The 27,770-nt window shown below is 37.2% G+C and overlaps 1 protein-coding gene across 1 annotated transcript; it reads left to right on the forward strand.

Annotated features, from left to right (window-relative positions):
- On the forward strand, window positions 1-27,628 carry LOC124535821 (GTPase-activating protein). The gene is made up of 16 exons (XM_047112185.1): window positions 1-579; window positions 11,590-11,710; window positions 17,164-17,968; window positions 18,048-18,163; window positions 18,455-18,647; window positions 19,060-19,208; window positions 20,910-21,126; window positions 21,936-22,139; window positions 22,296-22,439; window positions 22,650-22,744; window positions 23,193-23,303; window positions 23,690-23,829; window positions 24,839-24,977; window positions 25,323-25,516; window positions 25,647-25,779; window positions 25,864-27,628. Exons 1-16 carry the CDS (start codon window positions 495-497, stop codon window positions 27,314-27,316), a joined length of 4,299 nt encoding a protein of 1,432 aa, XP_046968141.1. The 5' UTR covers window positions 1-494; the 3' UTR covers window positions 27,317-27,628.
- Window positions 27,629-27,770: the final 142 nt, after the last annotated feature.

Raw genomic sequence — 27,770 nt, forward strand, 5'->3', positions numbered from 1 at the left:
TTGTCAGTTGCTATAATGTATCGGCTGTCTGTCCATGAATCTTCTACCGCGCAGGCGCAGTTATGACGTGACGTAATTGTCCATTCATACTTTTTGTTCATTCAATGAGACAAATATTTTATTGACGAAGTGTTGTGTAAATCAAATTACAACTGTGACTGTCCAAGTCAAATCTAATATGAGTTATATTTTGCTTTATAATTCAGTGAAGTGAATATTTGTGTTAGCAAGGCGTAAAGTGCATTCATTGATAAAATAAAGTGCACATATTGAGCACATGCGCAATGCAACTAAAAATTCATTCGATTTTAACTGTGCTTCGAATCCTGAAGAATGTGGGGAAATAAAACTGTTTACATATTTTCTTGTGTTCATATCGGATCTGCCCAGTTACTTAGAGCTTGTTAAAAACAGGCTCAAGTAGAACATTACGACACTCCGGAAGTGGCGGGACAAGCCGGCCGAGGGGCTCGTTCCGAAAGAGATAACAGCGGATGAAAGAGATAAACAGTTATGGATTTAACATGGCGGACGAAACGCGTAAAGTGCGAGTAGAAGAAAGATTGAAAATTAAGATCGGTACGTACTATTTATAAGCCATTTATCAATACTGGTGAAGTTTTTATAGTGAACAAGATTACCTTAAAATAAATATAACCAATCAGATTTGGTTTCGAGTGATACGTGATTTGTTGTCAGAGATGAACAGGTGGTAGGTACCTAAGAACTTTGAGATTTCCTGTCCAGCTAGCATACATGGATGAAGTTTTCAGAGTAGGTTAGAGATTAGTACAAGGTTGGTACAGTTGTAGGTTACTAAGTATCTTCTTAGACAAGTTAACAGTATCAGACGGCCCTTTGTTTTTGTCGTTGATTACTTTGACAGTTCGTGTACAGTTTATGAATGAATGCCGTGAACACAATGAACTCGTGCTTAGATCATATTAGATTAGATATCTCTTGTATACTATTGTATTAGTAATTTATTATCACATCATCCATTTTGCTATACTGCTAATGTAATGTTTAGGTTTTGGATATTTTCGAATGGAAATAATTGGCTCAATAACATATTTTTCTGTTTTTTAATTTAATGTTAACTAAATATATAACTGTGTACATTTAACTTTATGAATAAGGTTGTCATGTGGTAAAAAAAAAAAAAACGTTTTAAAATTGTACATAATTAAGTTTGACTAAATGTCAGTGATTGGTACAATGAATTGGATATAATTCAGTTTAATTTTTTTTTATGTACTCTGAAGGAAACCCTTGTGAAGAAATACTATCTTTCATAAATTATTATACAAGCACTATTAAAATTGCTTATTTTATTTACCTATTCTGACAAAATTTATAGTGAGTTACTTCTTTTTATGAGAGATTTACCTAAAAAAAATATTTTTTTCTGTATATTACAAGTAAACTAAATTGCACAATGATTCCTGTAATCAAAGACCTTAACTCAAAAAATATTAAAAGGAGCAGCTCCACCTCAATTTTAGTTAATTAAGAAAATAATACCAATGGGTTGAAATATTTAAAACAAGTGAAAGCAATATTGGTGTACCAACAATTTACCAGTTCTAATTAACTTAGTTACATATTGTTATTGCTGTTGCTACAATAATGGAATTCAAATAGTAGCCAATAAACCCACATTGCATTTATTTAACTTACCCAATAAAAAGCGACTGTGCAGTAAACACTTCGGCCTGCTAAGTATATATTATATTACCATTATTAGTATGATTTGTTTTACATTTGAGAAGTCATTAATATACAAATGTAGCCAGTACTTTATATCACAGATTATCAATATTTATTAGTAGTATTCGACACACACACAAATAAAGAACTCACTAAATAAAGCATGGAATGTAGTTAAAACCTTAAACCAGTTTTTTTTCTGTGATATTGGTACATCACATAACGACAGACATTTATTAATTGAAATATATATAGATAATACTAGATTGTATTGTTACAAAAAAAAAGGGTATATAAAATTGTAGCTCAATCAGTTGAATGGAACAGGCTTAAAATTTAATTGCAAGATTTGACCCCCAAAAAAAACTACAAATGAAGTTAAAGCTTAGTATTATCATTTTAAAATAAATTAATGAATGATGAAATCTACATGACTGTGTAAATTATGTATGGTGTATTTAAATACATTCTTATGACAAATATTGGCATAAAAATAAAATATCTGTTTCCTCAGTTAAATTGCATACTATGAAGGAACAATTTTAGTATAAATAAGTTGCAGTAGTTGTATGTGAATGATTGGGTGACATTTTCTTAAGTTAACAATAATTAATTATGCATCTAGGTGTTAAGTATATCTAACATAGTCTATATAAAAGGAACACAAGTTCAAGCCAGGCTCGGTTGAGTTAATTATTTCAACCAATAATAATGAAATAAGATTTTAAGAATTTTAATATTTTTTTTATTTAGTTACCCAATTTTTCAAATTTCAAAACAAATTAAATTAACATTCAAAGTTAAATATTTTTTTAAACAACCTTCTTTCCGAATGTAATTAATTAGTGTATAATTACAATATTTTTTTAACAGGTATTCACCAAATTGCAAAAAAATACTGATTTTAGTTTATTTATTACAAAAAAAAACGATTAGGTTCTTATGATTTTTAATTTAAGGGCTTATAATCATTGAATATTAATTTAATAAATTATCCATTGCATTTCTCATTTTGTTGACGTATAGCCATGTTTAAAGTATAGACGAGGGTAGGGAGGTATTAATATCATCTGTATTATTCCCATCTAGTAGGGAAATATAGTGATTAAAATATGACCACTGTATACTGAAAAAAATTAACGAAAAAAAGGCATATCCAAGTAAATAATTTTTAAGATAATATTTAACCTTTTTTTTATTATAATCGCTTTTATGTGTAATCTGTTTAATTTACAATAATTCTTGTTTATCTGGAATCTTTTATTACAAGGTAAAACATAAATAAATTTCGTTTTTAATGTCTGTAATTAATGCTTTCTTTTAATTTACATTTTATTATTATTTTTTCCTTTTTTTTACTTGGCACACATAAAAGCTCTCTCCAAACTTAATGAATATGTTTAATTAAATTTAAACAATCTAACACAATGTTGCATCAGTACATCATTGTGTAATACCATAGCTCATTAATTTGAAATAGCAACAACTTATTAAAGTGTAGTAACTGTGCAGATGATTGATTTGTGTCGGTAGCGGCGCGAACACATAAATCCAAAGATAACACAAAGTGTGTCTGACGCGATAAGGGTGCAGTATGCCTTCCGGGGCGCGACCCTAGACCCTTTCAACTCAACTGTTAGATATAACAAACAATGAACCTTATATAATATTTATTTTATCAAAATACTATACGAGTACTAAAGCTAAATGTTTCATTGTAATAATATTATTTGGTACGGATGTAACTTGAGGTGATTACGACTCGCGACTTCGCCTGGAATTTAACTGTTTTCATCGAGATGGTACCAATGACGTGTGTACTATGAAAAGTATGATGTGTAAATATTCGCTTATCATATACTTTTGTCGTCTTCCTTCCTGTAGGATTATATTAGATATATGTAAAAGTTTATATACTCCAAGGATTACAAATAATCACGAACTATGTGTAATCTTCAAATACTAGTAATTAAAATATTAAATTAACATTACTTATTTCAATGGTTATCGATGAACTAATATTTGCAAAAATAAACTCGGAGTTTATTCCACCATGCTCTTAAAATTCCGATTTGATACCAAAGGTAATCAATAAATCACCATAAATAAAATTAGTATCTAATTTAAATACATATTATTACTTTTATTTTGTGCTAATAATTTTTGTTTGTCTTGTAACTCTACTAGCAATTACCAGCGATAAATACAGCGAATATTTGCTTATGGTAACTTCCGCTGTGTCTGAACCTTATCTGTACTACACCTTTGTTCCTCGCCATCGCTTAGTCCGGCTATCCAAATGGGCAGTTAAATGAATACTATTATAATAAATGAGTACATGTACTAGTATTATTATATAAGAAATATATAATTTCGCATGTATGTATGTTGCATGTATTTTTATTAAATAAGATCGCTTGTTCAAGGACGTATCCGATCCGTATAACAGGATCTTAAATTAACTAAAACTTATGTGACTTGACAAACTTCGTTTTCATTAAAAAGCGACCAAGTGTGAGTCCAGAGTGAAGAGTGAGTGTGACATTTATGTGTCTTACTTTCCTACGGTTCATAAAATACAGATACCTTTTGGGTACGGAACCCTCAAAAATCATTTAGTCATGTCAAACGATTATTAAATAGTTTGCGTAGAACTTAATCGATACCAGTTTTTATATCAAATTAAGATAATGTATGAAACCATATGAAATTATTCTTAATATTGTATTCTAATAGGCGATTGATAATTATCTGTTATAAAATATGCAATATTATTTTTGCCTACATACTTTATCATTCTTTCATAATATTGCCATTGTTGTAACCTTTGGAAGGGAAGAAGGGTTGCAAAATAAATCTTGCTTATGAAAGTAGTGGAATGTGGTAATGGAAAGAATATTTACGATATTATATTATGTTTATTGTGCTTGTTTACTAGTGATGTGAGGTTAAACATAGGCACTTAGTAATTTGTAGTGATAAAACGAAGTATATTTGTCTGATAACGATGCAAATACAACCCGTTACTTATTACGGTTATATGTTATATGTTGTAGTATTTGTTCCGTTTGATTGTTGATTTATTTATTTTTATTATTGATCATTTTATTGATTAGTTCCAATTTAATTGCATATTTTTATTTTATTTTTTTTAATTCGGTTCGAAATCAGCCGATGAACAGCGCTTTGTAAAGTATCCTACACGTTCTTTATAGGACTCATATCGAATGGCTATGCAGGCCAAGGCTTGACTGAGATATTAGCCTACAATAGTATTAAACGTTGCGCTAAGCTGACTATGCGACTAGTATCAAAACTCACTGTCTAACTACCTCACTGATATTCAGTGTTTTTTAATCGAACGTTTTTATACCTAAAATTTGTCATATCTGATCTTTGTATGGAGTCGGTTAAGCTTAGACAGAGGGTTCCTAATTTAATAAAGATGCAGCTACTCCGACTTCCATCCGCGCCTATGATTAAGATGACCGCCCCGGTTTGGTCATAGGTTTATTTACAGCGAGGTCCTTTTCTAGTTGTTATACATTCTGAGCAGAGGTCCGTAGTCAAATAAGAGCATCTTTAAGACTGAACATTTTGTATTCTTATATCAAATATACAATGTTGTCTGTCTCGTATTATATACTTAACGCGATGCATTTTTAGGTAAAAGTTTTATATGTATCGGCTTAATGAGGTGACACAAAAAAGGTTTCTCTGGTAATAAAGATAAAACTGTGACTACATTTTGACAGAATTACAGAGTTATGGTTGGTTTTGAAGTTTCTCATGGATACTGGTTGTTATATATAACTTAACCTGTGATAATTTTTCATTAAATTAAATCGTTTAATATGACTCTCTAAAAGTAGAATAAAACCCTACTTGCATTAAGGCCTTGATTTTGATCATTTGATATAGTAAATTAACAGCCAATAAATTTCTCACTACTGGGCTAAGGCTTCCTCTCCTATTTAGGAGAGAGTTTGGAACATATTCCACCACGCTGTTCCAATGCGGGTTAGTGGAATGCACATGTGGCAGAATTTCAATGAAATTAGACACATGCGTGTTTCCTCACGATGTTTTATCATTTGATATATTTTGGTTTTAACGACAAAGGCTAATTTGGCTGTAGTAAAGGATTCATATTCGAACGTTCGTAGTTGATCTAATTTGCTTACTTACATGTACTTTGTACATATATAATTTACTTTAAGACTGAATTGTATTATTGTTTAACGAATATATACTAAAGTAGTGAGTTCTAGTAAACAAAAGAGAAAGAGTTATTAATTTGTAAGCGTATCTTTATATAACTGTAAAATTGTTGATTGATTATTTCTAATTTGTATCTGTATTACTACTGTATTGTATTTTATTTTACTAAATACAAAAATATTACTAAATATTTTAAGAATAATATGCCCAGGTATATGTAATAAACATTATGTTGTTTAATACAGTATGAGCAATCTTTCATAACACCACTATCACGACATTGATACTTTCCGGTATATTTGATCACTATCGCATGAATGCTTGAAGAAACACGAGTTGTAATCAGCTAGCATATCCGCAGGGATATTTTCATCGATAATTATTTATGTTAACACAACCCAAACCACTTTCCCTTGAGGAATAAGTTGAAATGAAATTACTATTTCACTAACGAAAGTACGTCTTATTAATATTTACAACATTGCGTTTAAACGTATCTTGTTCATTTGTATGCCAAATTAATGATGGTAGAAGGAAAGAAGTCAGTGTATGTAATGAAGGCCATTAGCTCTAATCAAAAACTACAAATGTCCGAAAGTATTCGTAGTGACTTGCATGCGTATCAAGGTATGTAGTTCAGCTTCAGAGGCGTAACGTAACGTATTCGGTACAGCATAGTGCGAACTGCGAACCGACGAGTGACATGAAGTCGTACGCGCGGCCGAGCGGCGGGCGGCAGGCGGCGCGTTCATAGGCGTCGTGCGCTGTGGTAGATATCTGCGACACGCCACGCTCCGTGAATGGGGCGAACTAGCGTTTTTCATTCAGCGTACCCATTCATGGAAACTCGTCGCTCCGTTAATGAAAAACGCTCTCATTAATCTTTATCGATGCGCGCTCTCGCCTTGACGATTCCTCACGTGTTTCACTATAATTCCATTCAAAACGACTATCAATGATAAGATTACGGTACACTTGTTTATCGAGCCGAAATATCGTTAGCTCGATGCTCCTACAATTGCATGAATTAGCGACTGGTATTTGCGAAATTGTTTTTGTAATTATCTTTGAGCGGGCGTGCCTCACGGGGCAACGGCCTCGATAATATATACGCAGTTATTACTAACCGAAATGGCTTAGTGATGAATTTACATCGAAGTGGAGAGATTTCGTTTTCACACATACGCGTTTTACATGAAAATAAGTTATTAAAGAGTGTAAAAAAGTTGCGTTCAGTTACGTATTGCCAACAATAAAACTTACGCAGTCATTGTAGATCTTTATCGGTTAGATATCATCGTTTGTGTCGCTTTTTATCAGTTCTTTATAAAAAAACACTAATATTTTATTTTTAATTGATCTCAGTACACCTTATTTTTTATTGTAATTGAAATATTTATGTAACTCACCTTTAGATTGGGCCACTTGCTATACCTAATCATGTGGGTGAGGACCTAGATTCAAACCTGACTCTTATGTGGGAGGGAACTTTAGGTAGGTATCTACTGTATAATATTTACATAACTTTTAGATTAAGGATACATACTTTTATGATATAAATCAATTTTCTCATTAATTTATTAAAGACTTAAATGATCTTATATGAACTGTAATACACAATATTCTAATAATTGTTGAATTTAAATTGGCTCGGGGGCGAGTGATTAATTTATAACGTCATCGTGTGAAGTAGCAGACAATATATCCATATAATCAGCAATAGCCTTTTAGGAAATATGGAACTTTGCTTAATTTTTAAAAAAATTTAAATTTTACTCTTAAAGAAATTATTTGTCCTAATATAAACTTTACATGTTTTATGAAATGCAAGCATTCGTTATTTCGACAGTTCGTCATTTGAAACATTGCGTGCTCGCAGTTACGATACCGAAACGACTGTCTCTACAATTATGTAGCTTCGAAAATATTTGACTACACATTACAAACTCTCGATTTCGAAAGAGCGCGAGCTACGCACCAGTGTGGAAATATCATAATGACACTCGCCATTGTTGCCACGAAGTACAAAGCAAGTATACGTTTCCTCAGGTACCCATGGCGTTATTCAAAGGTCCCGTTTCACTCCCACGGCCCAGTTCGATGGCGTGTGTTACCGTCTTGGATGATGATGACGGTTGTTTTTGCATCAACAATTATGTACAGTTTGTTGCAACCAGCTAGTTTCTCTCGTAGTCCAATTACGAATTTGTGGGAGTGTTCAGTGTACCGACGGTACAAGGTCTTTGTTTTGGCCCTAACAATCGCCGTAATCTCTCTCGGAGGCAGTAATTACGGGTGTAATGATGAGTGGCAATTTAGTCACAACGTTTAAGTGAAAGGCCGACTTTGTTATACCTATATACTTTCCCTTCCCTACTTGTTTTTAATTTTATCGAGTTTATTTATTTGCTCAAAACGTAAAACAATGCCATAATAATCTTATAATAAATCTATTTTAATCATCATACTGATACAATTGTAGTATACAATACAATATGTGTATTTCGAAGTTTGAGGTTTATTTCACTTATGTATAAAGTTATAAACAGGATTTTTTTTTCTCTCTACTCTTATCATATTTGTTTTCGGACTCAATGTAGGTACTGTCTATTATAAATTATTATAAGTCTCTGTACTTACTTTCTTGCCATTGAAGTTATTAATACATCTAGTTTGAACAATTCAATAAAACGTCCACCATCTTGTTTTTCTTGTTTACTCTCATTCATTAATTCTTTATCAATTGTATTGAATCCTTACGTAACATACAAATATATTTAAATATATGTACATATTTATGTTTACCTATGCCATAATATGTATTTATTTTCTTGACCTTAATGATTGCTGTTTGAGATCGTTTCTTCAATGTGTATTACTGACTATCAATGTATGTTCCATACAGTACTCTTGATTGTATCGTTAGCGGTGTGGTCGCCACTTTTAACCTATATTATATATATTTTCTTTAATATGCAAAATATTTGAGTGTTGCCGATAAACAATGCTTTTGTTGCTATTTAATAACACTGTATGTACATGATATGATGTGCGATATTTGTAAAGCGTGAACTATAATTGTTAAGTAGTTATCTAAATAGCATTACGTAATACTAGTTCTCAAATAGGGCTTACTATAAAAAGAAAAAGTCAAAGTCCCTGCCAACGTTCCATGGACATATTGTATGGGCACGATGGTCACTCCGCCTCGCTTTGCCGTATAAAGCTATATCTGACGAGGTCATAGAGTGCGCACCGTTGCACAACGAATGGACCTTCTATTTTATAAAACTCGATTCCTTAACATATAAATATCGACCTTTAATCGAACAATTGGAGTTAATTACGCCCGTCCCGTCATAACATAACTCATGGGCTTGCACGAATATGACAAAATTTATTTTTATAAAACAATGGATTAAAAAAAAACGAGAAAACAACACATTAAATCGAAACTGTCAAGGCTGCGCACACGCGTGTCAATTAAGACCTCTAGTTTGCAAGCTCATTAGTTTTATTCGTATGTGGCCTGTTTTAATTGCTTTGACAAATGAAATAACAATTTTATTTTTTTATTAAAATAAATTGGACACGGAATGGCTTGTAGAAAGTATGAAAAGGGAAATAGCTAAAAGTATGTGCATTGTAAAATATTATGTTTTAGAAATAATCTATAGTAATTATAAATGCGAAAAGTAACGGCTGTTACCTCTCAGCGCTTAAACCACTGAAATTTAATAGGGAGGTAGTAATGGGGGTGATTTGAGGTAACCGTTTGTGTGCAATTAACTACAAATGCCCATTTATATAAGACTAGTAGCCGCCCGCATCTTCGTTCGCGTTTTACGGTGTTGGTTGTCATGTTAGACAACAAATGTAGACTATGTCCTTTCTTAGAGTTCCAGTTTGCTTTAATATCAAATTTTATCAATTTCGGGTCAGCTGTTTGGTCGTGAAAGAGCGACAGACTGACAGATTTACTTTCACATATATAATATTAATATACTAGTTCATAGTCAACTGTATTGAGTTACAACTTGCTCGACTACTGCATATCTTGTACTAGAAGAATCTAAAGAAAAATTCCATCCAGTAGGTACTATAGATACGTTTTAATTGAATTATGTTTTAGTTGAAGATAATAGGAACGTAAATGGATGACGACATGCAAACCAAAACGGCAAGCCAATGGCGCATCGAATCAGAGACACCTTGTTAGGTGACGTTCGGCATCGTATGCTATATGAGTTGGTGTCGTTTTGTACGCGTGCTATGAATGAATTGCTTTACTATTAGTTACGATATGTAACCTACACGCCGCTATAGGCTATTCCAGTCACAAAAGGACAAATGCCAAAGAAATAAAATTTGACTTTGAAATGCATCATTGGTTGAAACTCGAAAGCTTAGATAATCTATGATGAGCAGAATGTTGTATTATGATTAAAGATACTTTACTTGGTGGTAGGGCTTTGTGCAAGCCCGTCTGGGTAGGTACCACCCACTCACCAGTTATTCTACCGCCAAATAACAGTACTCAGTATTGTTGTGGTCCGGTTTGAAGGGTGAGTGAGCCAGTGTAAATACAGGCACAAGGGACATAACATCTTAGTTCCCAAGGTTGGTGGCATATTGACGATGTAAGGAATAGTTAATATTTCTTACGGCGTCATCGTCTATGGGTGATGGTAACCACTTACCATCAGGTGGCCCATATGCTCATCCGCCAACCTATACCATAAAAATAAGATAAATTAGTCAAGAATTGTTAGTAGCACACAATATAGCTGTGATTATTAGGAAATCGCGTGGCATAGGTAAATCAAAGGTTTGTTTATATTTATTCCTAATTCAGTTGGATAATACCTATTACGACTCGTTTCATAATAACGTTGTACTCGTGCATTAGTTATTCGTTATCACGTATTCATCATACATGTATACCCTGACAGTTATTACGTACGGCATCTATAAATAAATCTATAGTGATATTCTCCAGATTCGCCGAAGTAGGACGCAGGCTGTCGGTCTTGAGCCGGATGATTAAAAAAATATATTTGCTTTATTATTTTTTGATTATTGCTAAATTTAAATATAATATAGTCACGAAGCACATGAGTGAACTTTTGATTAGTTTGTTTTTTACAATAAATTTAATTAAATGGACATCTCACTTTCTACCGCCGGGTGGGTTTGACTAATGACCAATGTAATTAATGTTATGGCTAATTTCACGCGTTTTATCATTGGTTTATTATTCTTATCAACTAAAATGTTTTTACCTATTATTGTTATTGTATAATATTGTATAATATTAATAGAAAAAAAACGAAAGATTTTGTATTAAAAAAAAGGAAAAGTGTTTATTTAAATCTCAGAAGGAATAAAGATGAACTATTTAGATTACTATTTAACTTTTAACAACTTATTATAAAATTTAAGTTTTGCTTCTAAATTTCAGACAGCAACTTCGTCGACAATTGAAACGTATTTTTCGCAAATCCCTACTAATGAATTATCATGATTATTCAGCTCTCGACCAATCATATCGCGTCAATCCAATATCAAATGTTGTTTATTTGTATTTTGTCCTTCTGTGATTGGTTAAGACTGTACGAAGTATTTGCAAATATATTATAAGATGTTTATTTGTTACAGGTGAAGCTAAGAACCTGCCCGCTCGCAACAATGGCGCCGCCTGCCACCGTGACATATACTGTGTGCTGTCACTCGACCAAGAGGAGATATTTCGCACTTCCACTATGGAGAGAACACTTAAGTGAGTAACGTATATTCTTTTTGCATATATTTTATCCAAGTGATCCAACGAACATATTGGTAACCCAATGAGAAGCCAATGTATACCAGGCTTTATATTACTCGAATGTAATGCCAATCGATGTATATTAGATATCGTGTCCATTTAAATCAAAAAGACAACCATCAAATCAATAAAATCTAAATAGTACTATTCAAATAGACTTTTACAGGAATTGTTTAATCATCGAACGCGACCATTAGTTCGAAATGTTTTAGTTTTTAATTACAAATAAATATATATTACAAACTATTAGTTAATTCAACTTACATTCAATTCTGGTACAAAGTTATAGACTAAAATAATGAAATAATCAATAAAGGTGAAAGGGAAAAGAAATGCAGACTATTGAGGTTTGGCTGTATAACAAAGGATGCATGATTATGTTACTATTATCTGTGACATACTGGATATCTGTTTCTGCAGTCTGTTGTCTGTGTCTAAATGTGCGAAACTTACGTACATCAATATAGTTCTTAATTTAAAAAATCTAAATATGAAATTAATTATTATGAAATGTTTTTGAATGTATTATAATGAATATGAGTTTTCAATATCTGTCGAGTACGTGCATAACGGTCGCTCTGTGCTGCTTCCGGGCACTGTTCCGGTTTTATCGGGTGTGAAACGTTACTGGCACATTAAATTTAGGGAGCAAACACGAATACTGGGTCAAGGTTCGCGTCGTTGTGAATGGTTGTCAAATTATACGTTAGGAGCACTGAATTAAGAATAATTAGAGTACGCTAACGTTTCCCGCCGCGTCGGTGTGTGTGTGTGTGTGTTTGTGTGGAATTTGGCACACTATTGTTTTCATTCTTCCTAAAATATATGTCATTTGCAAATGTACCTGGCGTCCGTCCATAACCTCAATTGTTTATTAATTCGTTTCGCGAAGTTAGCACAATAACGAGCTTATTGTATCTTTTTCAACGTCTTTAGCGACGATTACTTAAGTATTACATACTATATGTACATATTTACTATATGTATTGTAAACAAGAACATTAAATTTACTTCAATGCATTGTCACGTCAGTTGTTTAAAGCGAGTTAAAAAAAATTAAGCGGGTAAATTGTGAAGCACATTAACGTATATAATAATAGTATAATCAAAAAGCCTATCCTGATTTGGTATAATTTTTAAGCATGTTTGATTCGTATTTCTTTCAGCTAGGTATTACATAATAACGCCTCCTCATTATTTACTTATTGGTATTGATAGATATTTAATTATATTACTTTTCTCGCATTAAGAATCAATTACGAAATCAAATTTCAGTAAAACACTTCTATTCATACGGATTTGCTCGTATTTTAAATTTACGCTGTAAGAAGACAAACATACTGATTGTTTTTTTTTTTATTATTTACATCATATTATCACTCATATATCTTTATTATATCGAAATTTCAATTACTACGTAGCACGTTACTTGCAATCTCATCTTCCTCAGACCGTCGGGGTATATTTCTTGACGAGCTCGCCAATATATCTAGATTACAGGATGTAGTCGACTGTTATCGTCCGTCGTTTCCCTTTTCCTAAATCTATTTGAGTGTAACGAATTTGATTCTCGAAAACAATAAACTTTGTCGCTTTTACTTTCGTTGTATTTATAAAGCATTCATCGTCCATGCGAAATTACTTCCGTTCCTTGCATATGCATTAAGCGGTGCGTGTAAATTGCAGTAAATAGCAACATTAAATATTGCGCGAAATATTAACTTGAAAGCGTTCTCCATTTTTTTTACTTTTTGTTAAACACGAATTATTTATTGTTTTTTCTCTTATTAATCACTGCATAGTATAAAACAAACTCGCTTTCTCTGTCTCTATATCCCTATGTATGCTTAAAAATTTAAAACTACGCAACGGATTTTGATATTAACTGAAAGCGTTTTTACTTTTTGTTAAACACTAATTATTTATTGTTTTTTCTCTTATTAATCACTACATAGTATAAAACAAAGTCGCTTTCTCTGTCCCTATATACCTATGTATGCTTAAAAATTTAAAACTACGCAACGGATTTTGATGCGGGTTTTTTTATAGATAGAGTGATTCGAGAGGAAGGTTTTTGTATACGTGGACAATAAACATACATACATAAACATATTCTGTAGTACATTTAGTATTAGCTTTGCACACGAGCGAAGCCAGGGTGACGGTTATATAAAAATAAAACATGATATAAAGAATGTTTTCAGATATTAAATCGCGCTAATATTTATATTCCTAATTATATTCACGTGACTAATGAGCTCGTAGGCCGTGCATTCATTCAACGAGACCATCGCTACGTCTGAAACTTGACATTCATATTTAAATTAACGTTAAAATTATAACATGTCCACGATTTACAATCACAGTAAAAGTAAAGTTGAAATTAATGTAATAATTGTAACCGTTAATGTCAACCTAATTATCATAACCGCTGTTTATAATAAAAGTCATCACAGTATCATTAAACTTTATTTAACGACAACAAAGAATGCACCCCAAAACATGTGAAACTGGATTGTAAAGGATTGAGTAAATTATATGCGTGCGATAATTTTGGAAAAGGGAGGGTTCACGCAGCCGACGAGGGCGGTGCGGCGTCGCGCCACGTCCCGGATGCATTTCCGGCGAGCGTGCGTCGGCGCGGAACGTCCCTTCCGCTACACCCCTCGCCATTCATTTTTGGAAATGAATGAGACGCTCTAGCCGCGATCACTACTATGCACTTCACATAAAAACCCCATGCGGGGGGAAGTAACTGAATCACAATAAACATACATCAAAACCTGTTGCTGTTGGTTTTGATCGCATTGTTATCGCGTTGAAATGCAATTGTAATGTTTATTATCTGTCCGTAATGTAACACGTATTGAATAATGCATTAATTATAGAAGAAGCAATCGCTTATCTCATATTTGGCAAATACCAATATATCTTTAAATTGAAATGTTAGGTGGAATTGAGTGATTTAAAATAATTGACATTTCTATTTCTTTAGTTACAATTAGCTTTGTATTTTTGTTACGGCTAGTTTTCTACTCACTTTCATATTTATTATTGTTGACAGTTGTCAAAGAAATGTATCGTTGTTAATTGATTAAGCGGAAGCTAGATAATGATTTGTGACCCCAAAGGTGAGCAGGACGCTGCGGCGGATATCGAAGGAAATGTCACGTCACTCAGCGAGAGACTTAATGGGTTCTTTGTCTCGTGATACCTTATCAGCTCCGACTTCGAACAAGCGACTGTGTAACACTGCGGTGTATGTAGGGCCGTTATCACAACGTTAATGATCGGTACACCTCCAACATAACGCCCATTGATACTTTCTAAATTCATATTACTAAGTGTATCATATAATTGCGTCACATAAAAATATTTGACTCGAACTTTCATGAAAAAGTATGTTAAAAACTTCGTCGCTTTACTGAAAAGATATGAAAAAGAAATGAACGAACTTAATCCTATATTTAACTTGAGCATTCATCGTATGAAGTCATTTCCAGAAGCCGTTTCAGCTCGAGAACGTCATAAAAACCGATCCGTTCAAATCTCATAGTGTTGCTGCATTAGCGGAAGCTTTTAAGTGATAAATTGATGCCGGAACCTCGTGGCGCGTAAAATGATCATCGCTGCGTCAAAACGGACGGCCGGCACCGGCAGTCGGCGGCTTTAAGTGCATTGCTCTGTTCCACGTACCGTCCATCCTTTTTGATTATTGAGACCGCGCTAAGAGGTGTAGGTGTGGTATGTTCCAATTATTGCCTGTCAGACGTGAGAAATACTTGTTAGCTCGCTTTAGGATGTTTCACTTAGCGTTTCGTATGTGACTCCTGACCAGTGCCCAATTATAAAATCAAACAATTAGGCCGACGCGTGGACTTTAAACTTGTATTCGTTTTATCCGCGTTAAATATTGTCAATTTCTATTACATGAAAATACTTTCTTGATTGAGTTATATATAATGTCGGACTAACAATCTGTATTGTTAAATTTAGCAGCAATTTACGATGAATCTAAAAAAAAACTACTGCATTAATATATCTTTATAATATGCGTGTAACATGTTATTCTATAAATCATAGCCGCTATATATTGAATCACGTTCCTTAACTTCTAATTGTAATAAAAAAAGAGCATGCGTGTGCGTTGCGCCTGCGCCGCCCCCTCTCAGCTGGTGGCAGTTCCGCCTCCGGTTTATAAATATTAGTGCGGCGCCGGATGCCCCAGCGAGCCTGTTTTATTACACTAGTATGTTTCATACTTATTGCAATACAACGATATTTAAACATGTATTGTATCTTGTTCTTACAACAAATACTGTTAAAGAATATTATATATAACACGTAGTCAGTTTAGATCAGCTGTTGATCGCTTCAAGTACACTTCAAGTACGCTGTTACCAAAATGTTTGACTATTAATTATTTATCAACGTCAAGTTGTCATCCGAATGATCGATTGTGATGCACGTCGTCTCCGCCTTGCCGTGTGATGCATGCGAATTTCATAATTAAATTAGTAAAATCACAATAAGCATACAGGGCCACGCGCGTTAAATCTTCGCAATACTGAACTCGACTCGGTACGGAGCTATGGACAGTGTAAACAATTCGTCATACTTACATTGTTACATTGGCGGCGTTAATTTTCATAATAGTCTTTGTGCATTTAAATTTCTGTGGTATCACAATAAAGGCGAGTGTCGAAACTTTCACCTTTGTCGTGAACGATGCGAGCCCACGCATATCCGTGCCGCGATGATTATCATGTTCACATTGAAGGGATAGACTGCCATAAACACTTCTCACTTGTTTGCTTTCTAATGCTTCCTTACATAGAAAAAATGTATTGTTAATCGCACTTCAAGATACTAACCATTTGCTTGATTTCTTGCATTACATATATAGGTATTTACTTGATATGTAATTAGGTGTTTCCTTTTGCCACATATCAATGAATACGAAAATAAAATTTAATTACTTACGAGGAGACTTTTGATTGAAATCTAATCTATATCGCTAAAGACTTAACTATATTTGTCCGATAAAAGTAAGATTACGTGTACTTTAAAGGGAAGCGCCAGATATGATACGCTCAAAACATTAAATATTGATAAATAAAAGATCATTTTTTTTTAACGTTAAAAAAGTAGTATGAAAACATAACCCTATGTAATTTTGTAAATATATAAATACACGTAACGCATCTAGTCGATTAAATTTCCATAAACGACATAAACTATACCTATATTATATAAGTGTATCATTTATAAATATAACACTTGTTCGATACCGATAAGAAGTTAGAGAACTCACTTCGAACAACAATCATTACATTTCAATAACTCTCTGCGTTTAGTTGGATCGCAGTACTTCTGTTATATGTTTCTCATTGAGCATCTTGTTGCAGCCCATTTTTCGGCGAGGAATTCCAGTTCGAGGTACCGCGAAGATTCAGATATCTGTCCATATACGTGTTCGACCGTGACAAACATCTCAAACAAGACAAAGTACTCGGCAAAGTTGCAATCAAACGAGAGGATTTGCAGCGATACAATAATAAAGACCACTGGTTTGCTCTGCGGCCGGTGGACGCAGACTCAGAGGTACAGGGGAAGGCCTATATTGAACTCACTCTCGAGGATTCGAGGAAACGGTTGCGAATGGATCCGAAACCGCCCGACCCAGACCCGAATGCCGACAACTTCTCGACGAAGACGAAAGCCAATAATCTCACTAGACTATCGGAATACTGCAAAGAGAGCATGAGGTTCGGATCGTGCTCTAGCTCAACGAGCAAAAAACTTCTTAGTTCCGTTTCGACGGAACCGTCGCTAGCCCTGTCGCGGTCCGAGAGTTTAAAGGATCGCGCACAGTGGGCCGTGCGGACAAAACCCCCGATGCATGCGATGTCGGAATCCGATGCATCACCCACACCCACCGCCGCCGACTACTGGTCGGACCCAGAAAGACATTGTGCCGCCCGCGTAGGACCTGACACTTTAAGACTCCGAGTATTAGAATGTTCAGAACTTACTACAAAGAACGGTCAATGTGACCCCTTCGCTCTCGTTACGTTGTTGTATTCAAATGGACGACGAGTCGAGAAACGCACAAAACCCAAAAAGAAGACGGTCAATCCGCAATTTGACGAAATTTTTTGTTTCGATCTCGTAATGGAAGCCGATCCAAAAGATAAAGATGGCTCGCAGACGGTAAGTTCATTGATCTGATGTGACTATTCTAACAGTTTAGTGGTGCCAGATTTATATTAATGAATCAATTCCTCGTCAGGCCGGAGTAGCTTGTGAAGCGAGGGTGTCGGTTTGGCACGACGGGGCTACACCTGTGTTCCTCGGCGAAGTGCGATTACAGTTGCGGCAGCCTGCACCCGCACCCCTCTGCGCCTGGTAAGAATGCGACACTTATAAAATTGGATTATATGTATATATTTATTATGAATTATAAAGTTATCGTGCTATATTTAACTAAAGGATAGACAGACACGGTACAGTGACGATATACGCAAGGCGGCAGGCAGGAGCTGGATGCGAGTAGCCGGAGAAAGACCACAGTGGCGTGCACTGGGAGAGGCCTATGTCCAGCTGTGGACAAAAATAGGCTGTTGATGATGATGATGATGATGATGATGATGATGATGATGATTTAACTAAAACCGTGTGACTTATTTTCCGCTGCAGGTTCTTCCTGACGTCTCGCGCGGGCGGCGCGCTGTCCCGCGGCGCCACCCCGCCGGGCACGCGGCTGTCGGCGGCGGGCAGCGCCACGCTGGGCTCGCTCCGCCTGCTCTTGCAGTACACCGTGGACCACGTGTTTCCGCTGCACCACTACACGCAACTGGAGGAACTGTTCCTCAGGAGCGTCCATCAAAAGGTGAGGACACTATTTAAGATTAAATGTTGCAACAACAAGATGGCCCAGTGGTTAGAACGCGTGCATCTTAACCGATGATTGCGGTTTCAAACCAAGGCAAGCACCGCTGTTTCATGTGCTTAATTTGTCTTTATAATTCATCTCGTGCTCTGCGGTGAAGGGAAACATGGTGGGAAAACCTGCATGTGACAAATTTCATTGAAATTCTGCCACATGTGCATTCCACCAACCCGCATGGGAACAGCGTGGTGGAATATGTTCCAAACCTTCTCCTCAAAGGGAGAGGAGGCCTTTAGCCCAGCAGTGGGAATTTACAGGCTGTTGTTGTTGTTGCAACTTTTGTCATTTTCCATTTCGATTGTAAGGTAATTTATATGCTATCTATGTCATAATAATTATTATAATTGTTTAGCCAATCACGACGTCGGCTGTTTACATTCTCGGTGAGATAGTGTCGAGCAAGACGGATGCGGCCCAGCCGCTGGTGCGCCTGTTCACGCACCACGACCTCATCGTGCCCATCGTGAAAGAGCTCGCCGATGCTGAGATATCAGTCCTCACGTGAGTTTAGATGCGTTAATTTATTATGTGTCTACTGATGAGTCGAGATGGCCCAGTGGTTAGAACGCGTGCATCTTAACCGATGATTGCGGGCTCAAACCCAGGCAAGCACCGCTGATTCACGTGCTTAATTTGTCTCGTACTCAGCGGTGAAGGAAAACATCGTGAGGAAACCTGCATGTGACAAATTTCATAGAAATTCTGCCACATGTGTATTCCACCAACCCGCATTGGAACAGCGTAGTGGAATATGTTCCAAACCCTCTCCTTAATGGAAGAGGAGGCCTTATCTCAGCAGTGGGAAATGTACAGGCTGTTACTTTACTTTACTTTTTTTTTACTGATGAGGTTATGTGGATAGTTGCTCGCTTGAGTTTGTTTTGTGGCTTAATTTGGTCGAGATCATCTTAGGCCAAACATCGAGGCAATGATGGCTTTATATATTGTCAACACCGTTTAGGCTTGGCAATCTATTATAATATGTCTAATATATCTTTATTAAAAAAAAACTCCAATTAATTACGTATATAATAATTAAAGTAAGGAATAGTTACATATTTTATTACCACATAATTTAAGTTTTTACAAAATATCTGGCATTTCTTAAATTAAAAAAACGTTGCAATAAAAAAGAGACTTAATTAAAAGTAAAATTGGTCCTGAAAAGCTTTAAAATGACACTTTGCTTTGGGTACTTAATTGCTTTTTCCCTTATTCTATATTCAAACAAGAGCTTTATTGTGAATTCAATGTAATTTAAGGTGTCTCCACATATTGCGACATAGTGTCGCTTCATTTATTCAAATAATTACGGCAAGGTTAATAGTCTTACATTGCCCAATAGTTTAATAATACTGTTCATACCCACGATCGTAAAAAGCTATCGTCACAAGATAATCACTGTCGTTATTACAATCTCAAAACAAATATATTTGTGCGAGCCCGTTCTCAGGTGAGCTATCTCCTAATGACATATCATTAAGCGGCCGATGTGTATCTAGTAGGAGAAATAAACTTTAATGCCCATAATAATTATACTCATGAAGAAATTACGACAGCCTTCACAATGCAATGTGACGCTTTTGTGAGAATTTTTCGGAACATTTTGGTTACGGCAATAATTACCTTGACCACTTACCTTTTAACGATGTATATTTCTCGTTCGAATTTCGTATTTGGAAATTTTTACCGTTCAATTATTTACCTCGTGTATAATTTTCAATTTTCTTTCTCGTATCTGTTCTACCTATTCATTAGTCTTATCTTTATTATTATATTGCACATAATGTTGTCTTAAATTTTCGCGATTATTACACATTTAAATAAAACTAATTATAACGGATGAATCGCGTATATTAATTATTTTTAAACATCCCGACGTTTCGAGCACTTTGCAGTGTTCGTGGTCACGGGTAGACTAAGATGGCATTTGTCTATTTGAAGAACAAAGGAAATATTATTAACAACTACCGCCAACGATTTCTCAATTGATATCTTGACGTTTGAGCAAAGTGCTCGAAACGTCGGGATGTTTAAAAATAATTAATATACGCGATTCATCCGTTACAATTAGTTTTATTTAAATATATTGCACACGTTAAATAAACGGAGCATTTTGCTTCCGACATCCATTCGCAATCATAATAATTCAACAATACACGAACATGAAATATAAACTGGTGTGATGGGTGCGGTCTCCAGCGACGCGACGACGATCTTCCGCGGCAACACGCTGGTGTCGAAGATGATGGACGAGGCGATGCGGCTGACGGGCGCGTCGTACCTGCGCGGCGTGCTGCGGCCCACGCTGGCCGCCGTGCTGGCCGAGCGCCGCCCGTGCGAGATCGACCCCGCGCGCGTCAAGCCCGCCGCCGCCGTCGCCGCCAACCTCGCCAACCTCAAGGACTACGTCGAGCGGGTGCGTGCGATCACTGACACGTCTGCATTTGGCATTTTATAGGATGTAAAAATTCAAATTTATGAGACCGAGCATTCTATGTTATTTAGTTGAAATTTAACTATTTTGCAATTTTTGTTTATAACAAAAAATTAGGTTTACTTACTTGGTGGTAGGGCTTTGTGCAAGCCCGTCTACGTAGGTACCACCCACTCATCAGTTATTCTACCGCCAAATAACAGTATTCAGTATTGTTGTGTTTCGGTCTGAAGGGTGAGTGAGCCAGTGTAACTACAGGCACAAGGGACATAACATCTTAGTTCCCAAGGTTGGTGGCACATTGACGATTTAAGGAATAGTTAATATTTCTTACAGCGTCATTGTCTATGGGCGATGGTGACCACTTACCATCAGAAACCATAAAAATAAAAAAATAAATAAAACACATTATATTCCTGGTATATGATATTCTACATACATATACTACCAATAAAAAAACACGTTACAAGACTAAGTATAAGAAAAATATGAAATAAATGTGATAACATTTGTTTCATATTTTTCTTATAATATATCTCTATACCCTGCTGAAAAGCGGAGCTTCTCGAGACTTCCAAGGATAGAGATAGATGGCTTAGGAATCATAGTAGTATTACTGTCCGAAGCAACGATCACGAGTATGGGTCATATCTGATCCCGAGCGCAAGATTTCCCATAAGATATTGCATGGTAAATAAGTCTATGGGCAATGTTGTACCGGTGGTCGTGATGAGACATCGATGCGACGATGGATCCAAGTCGGCAGTAGTCGCTAACGGTCGGTCCGGCAGGTGTTCGCGGCGATCACGTCGTCGTACGCGCAGTGCCCGGCCGCCATGTGCCGGCTGTTCGACGCGCTGCGGCAGTGCGCCGCGCGCCACTTCCCCGCCAACGCGGAGGTGCGCTACTCCGTCGTCTCCGGGTTCATCTTCCTGCGGTTCTTCGCTCCCGCCATCCTCGGACCGAGGCTCTTCGATCTCACCACCGAACAAATTGTAAGTTTTGTTATCTGTACTAGTATCATTTTTATGTGAACCGTACCGATTAATAATCATTTTTCTCCTATCTGTAAAACCCACAATATTAAAAAAAAAAGAAACTCAATACAATGTATTAAATGGTCAATAATCAAGCTGATTCATGGTACACAGGATCCCCAAACGAATCGAACGTTGACACTAATCTCGAAGACGATTCAGTCGTTGGGCAACCTCGTCAGCAGTCGCTCGGCACAGCAAGTTTGCAAGGAGGAGTATATGGCCGAACTCTACCGCAGCTTTTGCACACCCAGACATGTTAGTATATTATGATATAATCAAAATTATTATAATGTCAATGACGAAATAAAGCTAGTATTGCAAAATTTTTCGGCCTCCGAAAAAAAGTTTAAATGTACTAAAGTATATGATTTATTTTATAGATTTGTACAAGGACACATCATTTATTTTAAAAAAACTATTTTATTTTATGAATGCTATACTAAAACTTTATGCATTTGTGTTCAGGTGCAAGCAATAAAGCAGTTTCTGGAAATAATCTCTACGAGCTCGGACACGCAGAACAATAACGTGCAAGAGACGCCTGTTCTTCTCAAAGAGGGGTAAGCATTCACACACTATCCCCTAACTCCCGCTATAATCAGCACTTCATTTTGTCTTCTGGAATGTTCTATAATCGAAATATTATCGTTTTGTTTATGCATCATTCGGAAAAGTTATGGGTATGTATCTTTGATTTCGATTCTTTATTATCAGCTTGATTTTGCAAGCCAATATTATTTTATTGATGGAATAATTTTATTGATTTGTCATTACTCTTAATTTATTAGCTTTACTTTCTGTTCTATGTATTACATTATCTTTTGTAACGATTGGTTTCCAATTCGCTTACTTTTCATATTAATTAATACATCAAGAACAAGTCTGTACAACAGATTACCGTTGTATAATAAGTATTGACAGTATAAAAGAAATATTAAAGTATAGCAAATTATTGGTTAAAGTGCGGTGCTTATAACAATAACTATAAAAATGGGTTTTCGTACTCAGGACTATGATCAAGCGGTCGGAGGGCGTGCGCGGCGGTGCGGGCTCGCCGCGACGGCGCTGGGCGCGCTCGGCGCATCCGCACTGTAAACGGAGACATTTCCGACTCACCAGGTATATTATATATATAAATATATATATTATGGTATAGGTTAGCGGACGAGCATATGGGCCACCTCATGGTAAGCGATCACCATCACCCATAGACAATGACGCTGTAAGAAATATTAACTATTCCTTACATCGTCAATGTGCCACCAACCTTGGGAACTAAGATGTTATGTCCCTTTTGCCTGTAGTTACACTCATTCACCCTTCAAACCGGATCACAACATATTGAGTACTGTTATTAGGCGGTATAATAACTAGTGAGTTGGTGGTATCTACCCAGAAGGGCTTGCACAAAGCTCTACCACCAAGTAAATTATCATTTGATTGAATAAATTATTTTCAGGCGGTATTAAATTATATTATCTAAAAAAAATGTACGTTAATTACAGCGGGGAGTTGTCGTGGTCACGCTGCGGCGCCAAGGGTTCAGGCGCGCACCGCCTGGCGTTGGCCGGCGTGCTGAGTGTGGCGCCCGTGGACTGCCCGCCGGCAGGCGCGCCGCTCGACGCTAACAACATTTTCCAAATCGGTGAGAATTACATACATAATGCATTAGGGGTTGTCCATTAATCACGTGAGGCTTGAAAGGGGGGGGAGGGGTTTGATAAAAATCACGAAAATAACACAAGGGGGAGGGGGGGGTGTAGTAAGATATCTTGTGTATTTATTTTTTATATTGATTATAGTTTATACCTGTATTTAAATTAAGATAATATTCAGAAAATTTTAAGATTCGTTGTAGGTACTAAAAATACACGTGATGTTGAGAAAGGGGAGGGGGGGTGGTCTTAAACCTCACTACGTATCACCAATGGGGGAGGGGGGGTTAAAAAATGCTAAAAAAAGATCACGTGATTAATGGACAACCCCTTATCATGATAATCTACGACATTTTTTCAAATTTTATCTTTTTATATATATCGCATCCTCCATACGACCGCTCTTCCTCCATTACTTAATTTTTAAAAATAAAACCGTTAACGGATTTCACAATATTTTATTTTCACGGAACAAATCGATATTAACAAACGAATGCTTGACAGCTACCAAGAACGCAGTATTGTCGTTTTGTAAAAACGATTTCATACCAGTGTCAACTTCAAGAATTGTAGTAACTAGTAACATCAAGACATAGTTCTTGATCGTATCGAAGGCGCTGCTCATTCTTCGACATATATATTTTTGACGTAACAACGTCTTATAAATTGATTTGCCGGGTGACACTTCAAGAAACTGCGTTACGCTCCGCTCACGTTATGCGCTCACAATGAGAGCGAGTGAGAGGCACGCGTCCCTTCCACTCGGGCATGGTTAGCCCGCCTAAGAGCGAGAGAGACAGACATATTTTACCACTCAAAGTCGTTGTCACGTAAAACTTTCGCCCGTATACCGAATTTACAGGCAACCAATTTTTTTTAAATTCTGATATAAAAAGAATAAGTATAGATGAAACAGTAAACGAAGTATAAAGAATATTAATATTATATAATTTACTTTAAACATAATAATAAAAATAATGGAATCGACTTGTCCGTCAGTGCACCGCGAGCGCGTGTTGTTCGTGCAGGCCAGCAACTGCGTGGAGCGCGCCGAGTGGCTGCGTTTGCTGTCCGCGCTGTGCCGCCGCTCGCCCGCCACGCTCCACGCCGGATATTACGCTGACTCCAAGTGGACCTGGTAAGACAACATCACATACATTACTCCGATCCCAATATAAGTAGCTAAAGCACCTGTGTTATGGAAAATCAGAAGTAACGAAGGTACCACAAACACCCAGGACCCAAGATAACATAGAAAACTAATGATTATCTGTATTGACTCGGCCGGGACTCGAACCCGGGACCTCGGAGTGGCGTACCCTTGAAAACCGGTGTACACACCACTCGACCACGGAGGCCGTCTAAACATATAAACATTGAAGAAAACAATCAACTTATGACATAAAACAATTTCCGCGTAAATTGCTTGTAAATAATTTAAATATTTGGTAAATTGAATCCTTAAATGGTGCTTTATCAACAGCTGCGGGCGATCCGAGCCGGACGCAGAGGGCTGTGGTAGCGGCGCGAGTGAGAACACGGAGGGCGAGCGCGACGCCCCGCGGGGCACGGCCGCGCTCGCGCTGCGCCTCGACCCCGCGCGCGACCTGCAGCGACTGCACGCACAGCTCGTTGCACACGTGCACCGACTGGACGAACGCCTGCATCGCCCACCAGGTCAGTAACCGCGTACAACCTGCGCATGCGCCTAATGTCTATGTCGCGGCCTATCTGCGAGTGAATACTCATAAATTGATTCCTAACTTTTGACCATGTGATAAAGTTTTGCCATGTTCTTGTATTACAGACGATACGAGTCCGGAAGAACGCGAAGCTGAAGCGGTAACTTTACGTGAATTGCAAAAAATTATGTTTGATCTCGAACACCGCCACTGTATATATCGAAGATCGTTAGCGAGAGAAACAAAATATGGAAGCAAGTGAGTGTTTGAATAAATTGTACTTTAATTGTTCACACAACAAATTAAATAAAATATATATCAATGGTCAATGTCCATTTTCAGACAAGCCCCAATAGGAGACGATAACTACCTTCACCTAGCGGGAGCCGCGAATAACGGCGATAGCGGTTCCTTTTTCTGGCGACCGTGGCGTGGTGATTCTTCGCCTACAATCGATTTAGATGGCAAAACGCTCCCCCTCCAAACGTCAAATGACATCTGCTCAAGTACTGAGTCATTGAAACTAGCACGACACGGAGACGAGCGTTCTTCTGGCAAATCCAATAAGTCCACTGGAAGCGGGTATCTCACCATGTCCTGCATCAAACATGAACCGTCCGAGGACAGCGATGCTTCGACTGAAAAGCCGGCTCGGCCTCCCAAACCCGCGCGCCTGTCTCCCTCGCGCGCGCCCCTCGTCTCGCCAGTCTCGCCGCTTTGCGAGTACGTCGATGTCGAGCTAAAGCCGCCGCTGCGGAGACCCAAGCCAGACCTCACGCCTTCTAAGCGACCTGAACACGACATCTCCAGTCGTTGTAGAGAATATGAACTAATGGCCAACTTTATGAGCCACGCGCATACATCCGACGACGATGCGCCGCCTGCTGTACCTCCTCGTGGAAATACGGCGTCTCGAGTGCGTTTGCAAGCCAAACCATTAGAAATCGATGTTACGAAATCAGATGAACACGCAACTTTCAGACACGAAGTTGTATGTGGATCAACCACGAGTCTTCCTGAAGGTACCTCGGAAGAACGAAGAAATCCCTCGGAGGGCACTGATGTTCGGCCAGCTAGCAAAATTGATACCGTATCAAATGACGATAGCCTTCTTGATGAATTGCAACGAGATACATATTGTGTTTTAAAGGTTTGCGAAGATGAAGTACCAGATTTCGACCCATGTGATATTAAACCGGAGGAACCTATCGATATCAAAGAAAAGGAAGAATATGGGATGTTTTCAAGAATAAGCTTGCAACGGAAATCAAACCCTATTAAAACACAATCGAGCTCGATAAAGCCTTTAAAAACTTCAAATTCCACGTCTAACGTACAAGACGCTGGATCTCATTCCTCTCGCCCTCTCACTGAAAGACTTACGCCGTTTTTTTTAAAAAAGAAACCTAAGCCACCGGAGGATTCACAAACCTCCAGTAAGTGTACGAGAAAAGAGGATAACCTGATCGGAAGATTGACTCCACGATTTGGACAGTCTCGCTTGTACAGCCGTGGCCAGTCGCTGGAGCTCGCGCCGCCGGAGAGTCGGACGAAGCGCATTGAGCGCTCTGCCACCACGGTCAACATCCCGACGAGACCTATAAACTCGTCGATCGTGGCCAATCTTAAGTTTCTGACATTGCACCGGTACGGGGCGCAGGACGACGTGCAGTGTCACGCGTTTGTGCGCACGGCGGAGCCGGAGGGCGGCGGCGCGGGCGCGGAGGGCGACGAGGACACGTGGCGACGCCCGCGCGGGCCGCTGCTCGCCGCCACCAGCGACATCAGACTGTAGCGCGCTCGTAGTGATCTTGCGAGGGAATTATCTCCGTTTATGTTTCTAGTGTTAACTCAAAATGGTGCTGAGCGCGGTGATGCGGTGATGGTGCGATTGTAAATTATTTGAACTATGGTTGTATTTATTGCTATATTTTTCGAACTTCTTTTCGTCGACCTGAAGTATGTGCCTCCTCTAGTTTGTAGTAGTATTTTTTGGACGAGTGTATCGATATGGTCAAATAAATGATATGATAGCGTTAATACTCAAATGGTGCCAAGTATTTTGTGACCCCGCCCTATCGGCGGTTGGACTCTCATTCCTCTAGCACAGTAATACTGCGGAGTTAAATATAAATATACTAAAGAATTATAATAGTTATTTTTTCTGTGATTGGTGTTTAGTACCCAAGATTGAATCTATTGACACAAAGTACCATACTCTATGTATTTGTGTATTATATTTTATGTAA

This window comes from Vanessa cardui, chromosome 2 (genome assembly GCF_905220365.1).
Source record: "Vanessa cardui chromosome 2, ilVanCard2.1, whole genome shotgun sequence".
In the NCBI taxonomy this organism is placed as follows: Eukaryota; Metazoa; Arthropoda; class Insecta; order Lepidoptera; family Nymphalidae; genus Vanessa; species Vanessa cardui.

Bases quoted from the DNA above. Each gene is read 5' to 3' on its own strand.
- LOC124535821 (XM_047112185.1), top strand. From the start codon at position 495: ATGAAAGAGATAAACAGTTATGGATTTAACATGGCGGACGAAACGCGT. The intron at 22,440-22,649 runs GTTAGTATATTA...ATTTGTGTTCAG, and splicing joins GCTTTTGCACACCCAGACAT to GTGCAAGCAATAAAGCAGTT. The intron at 25,780-25,863 runs GTGAGTGTTTGA...GTCCATTTTCAG, and splicing joins GAAACAAAATATGGAAGCAA to ACAAGCCCCAATAGGAGACG.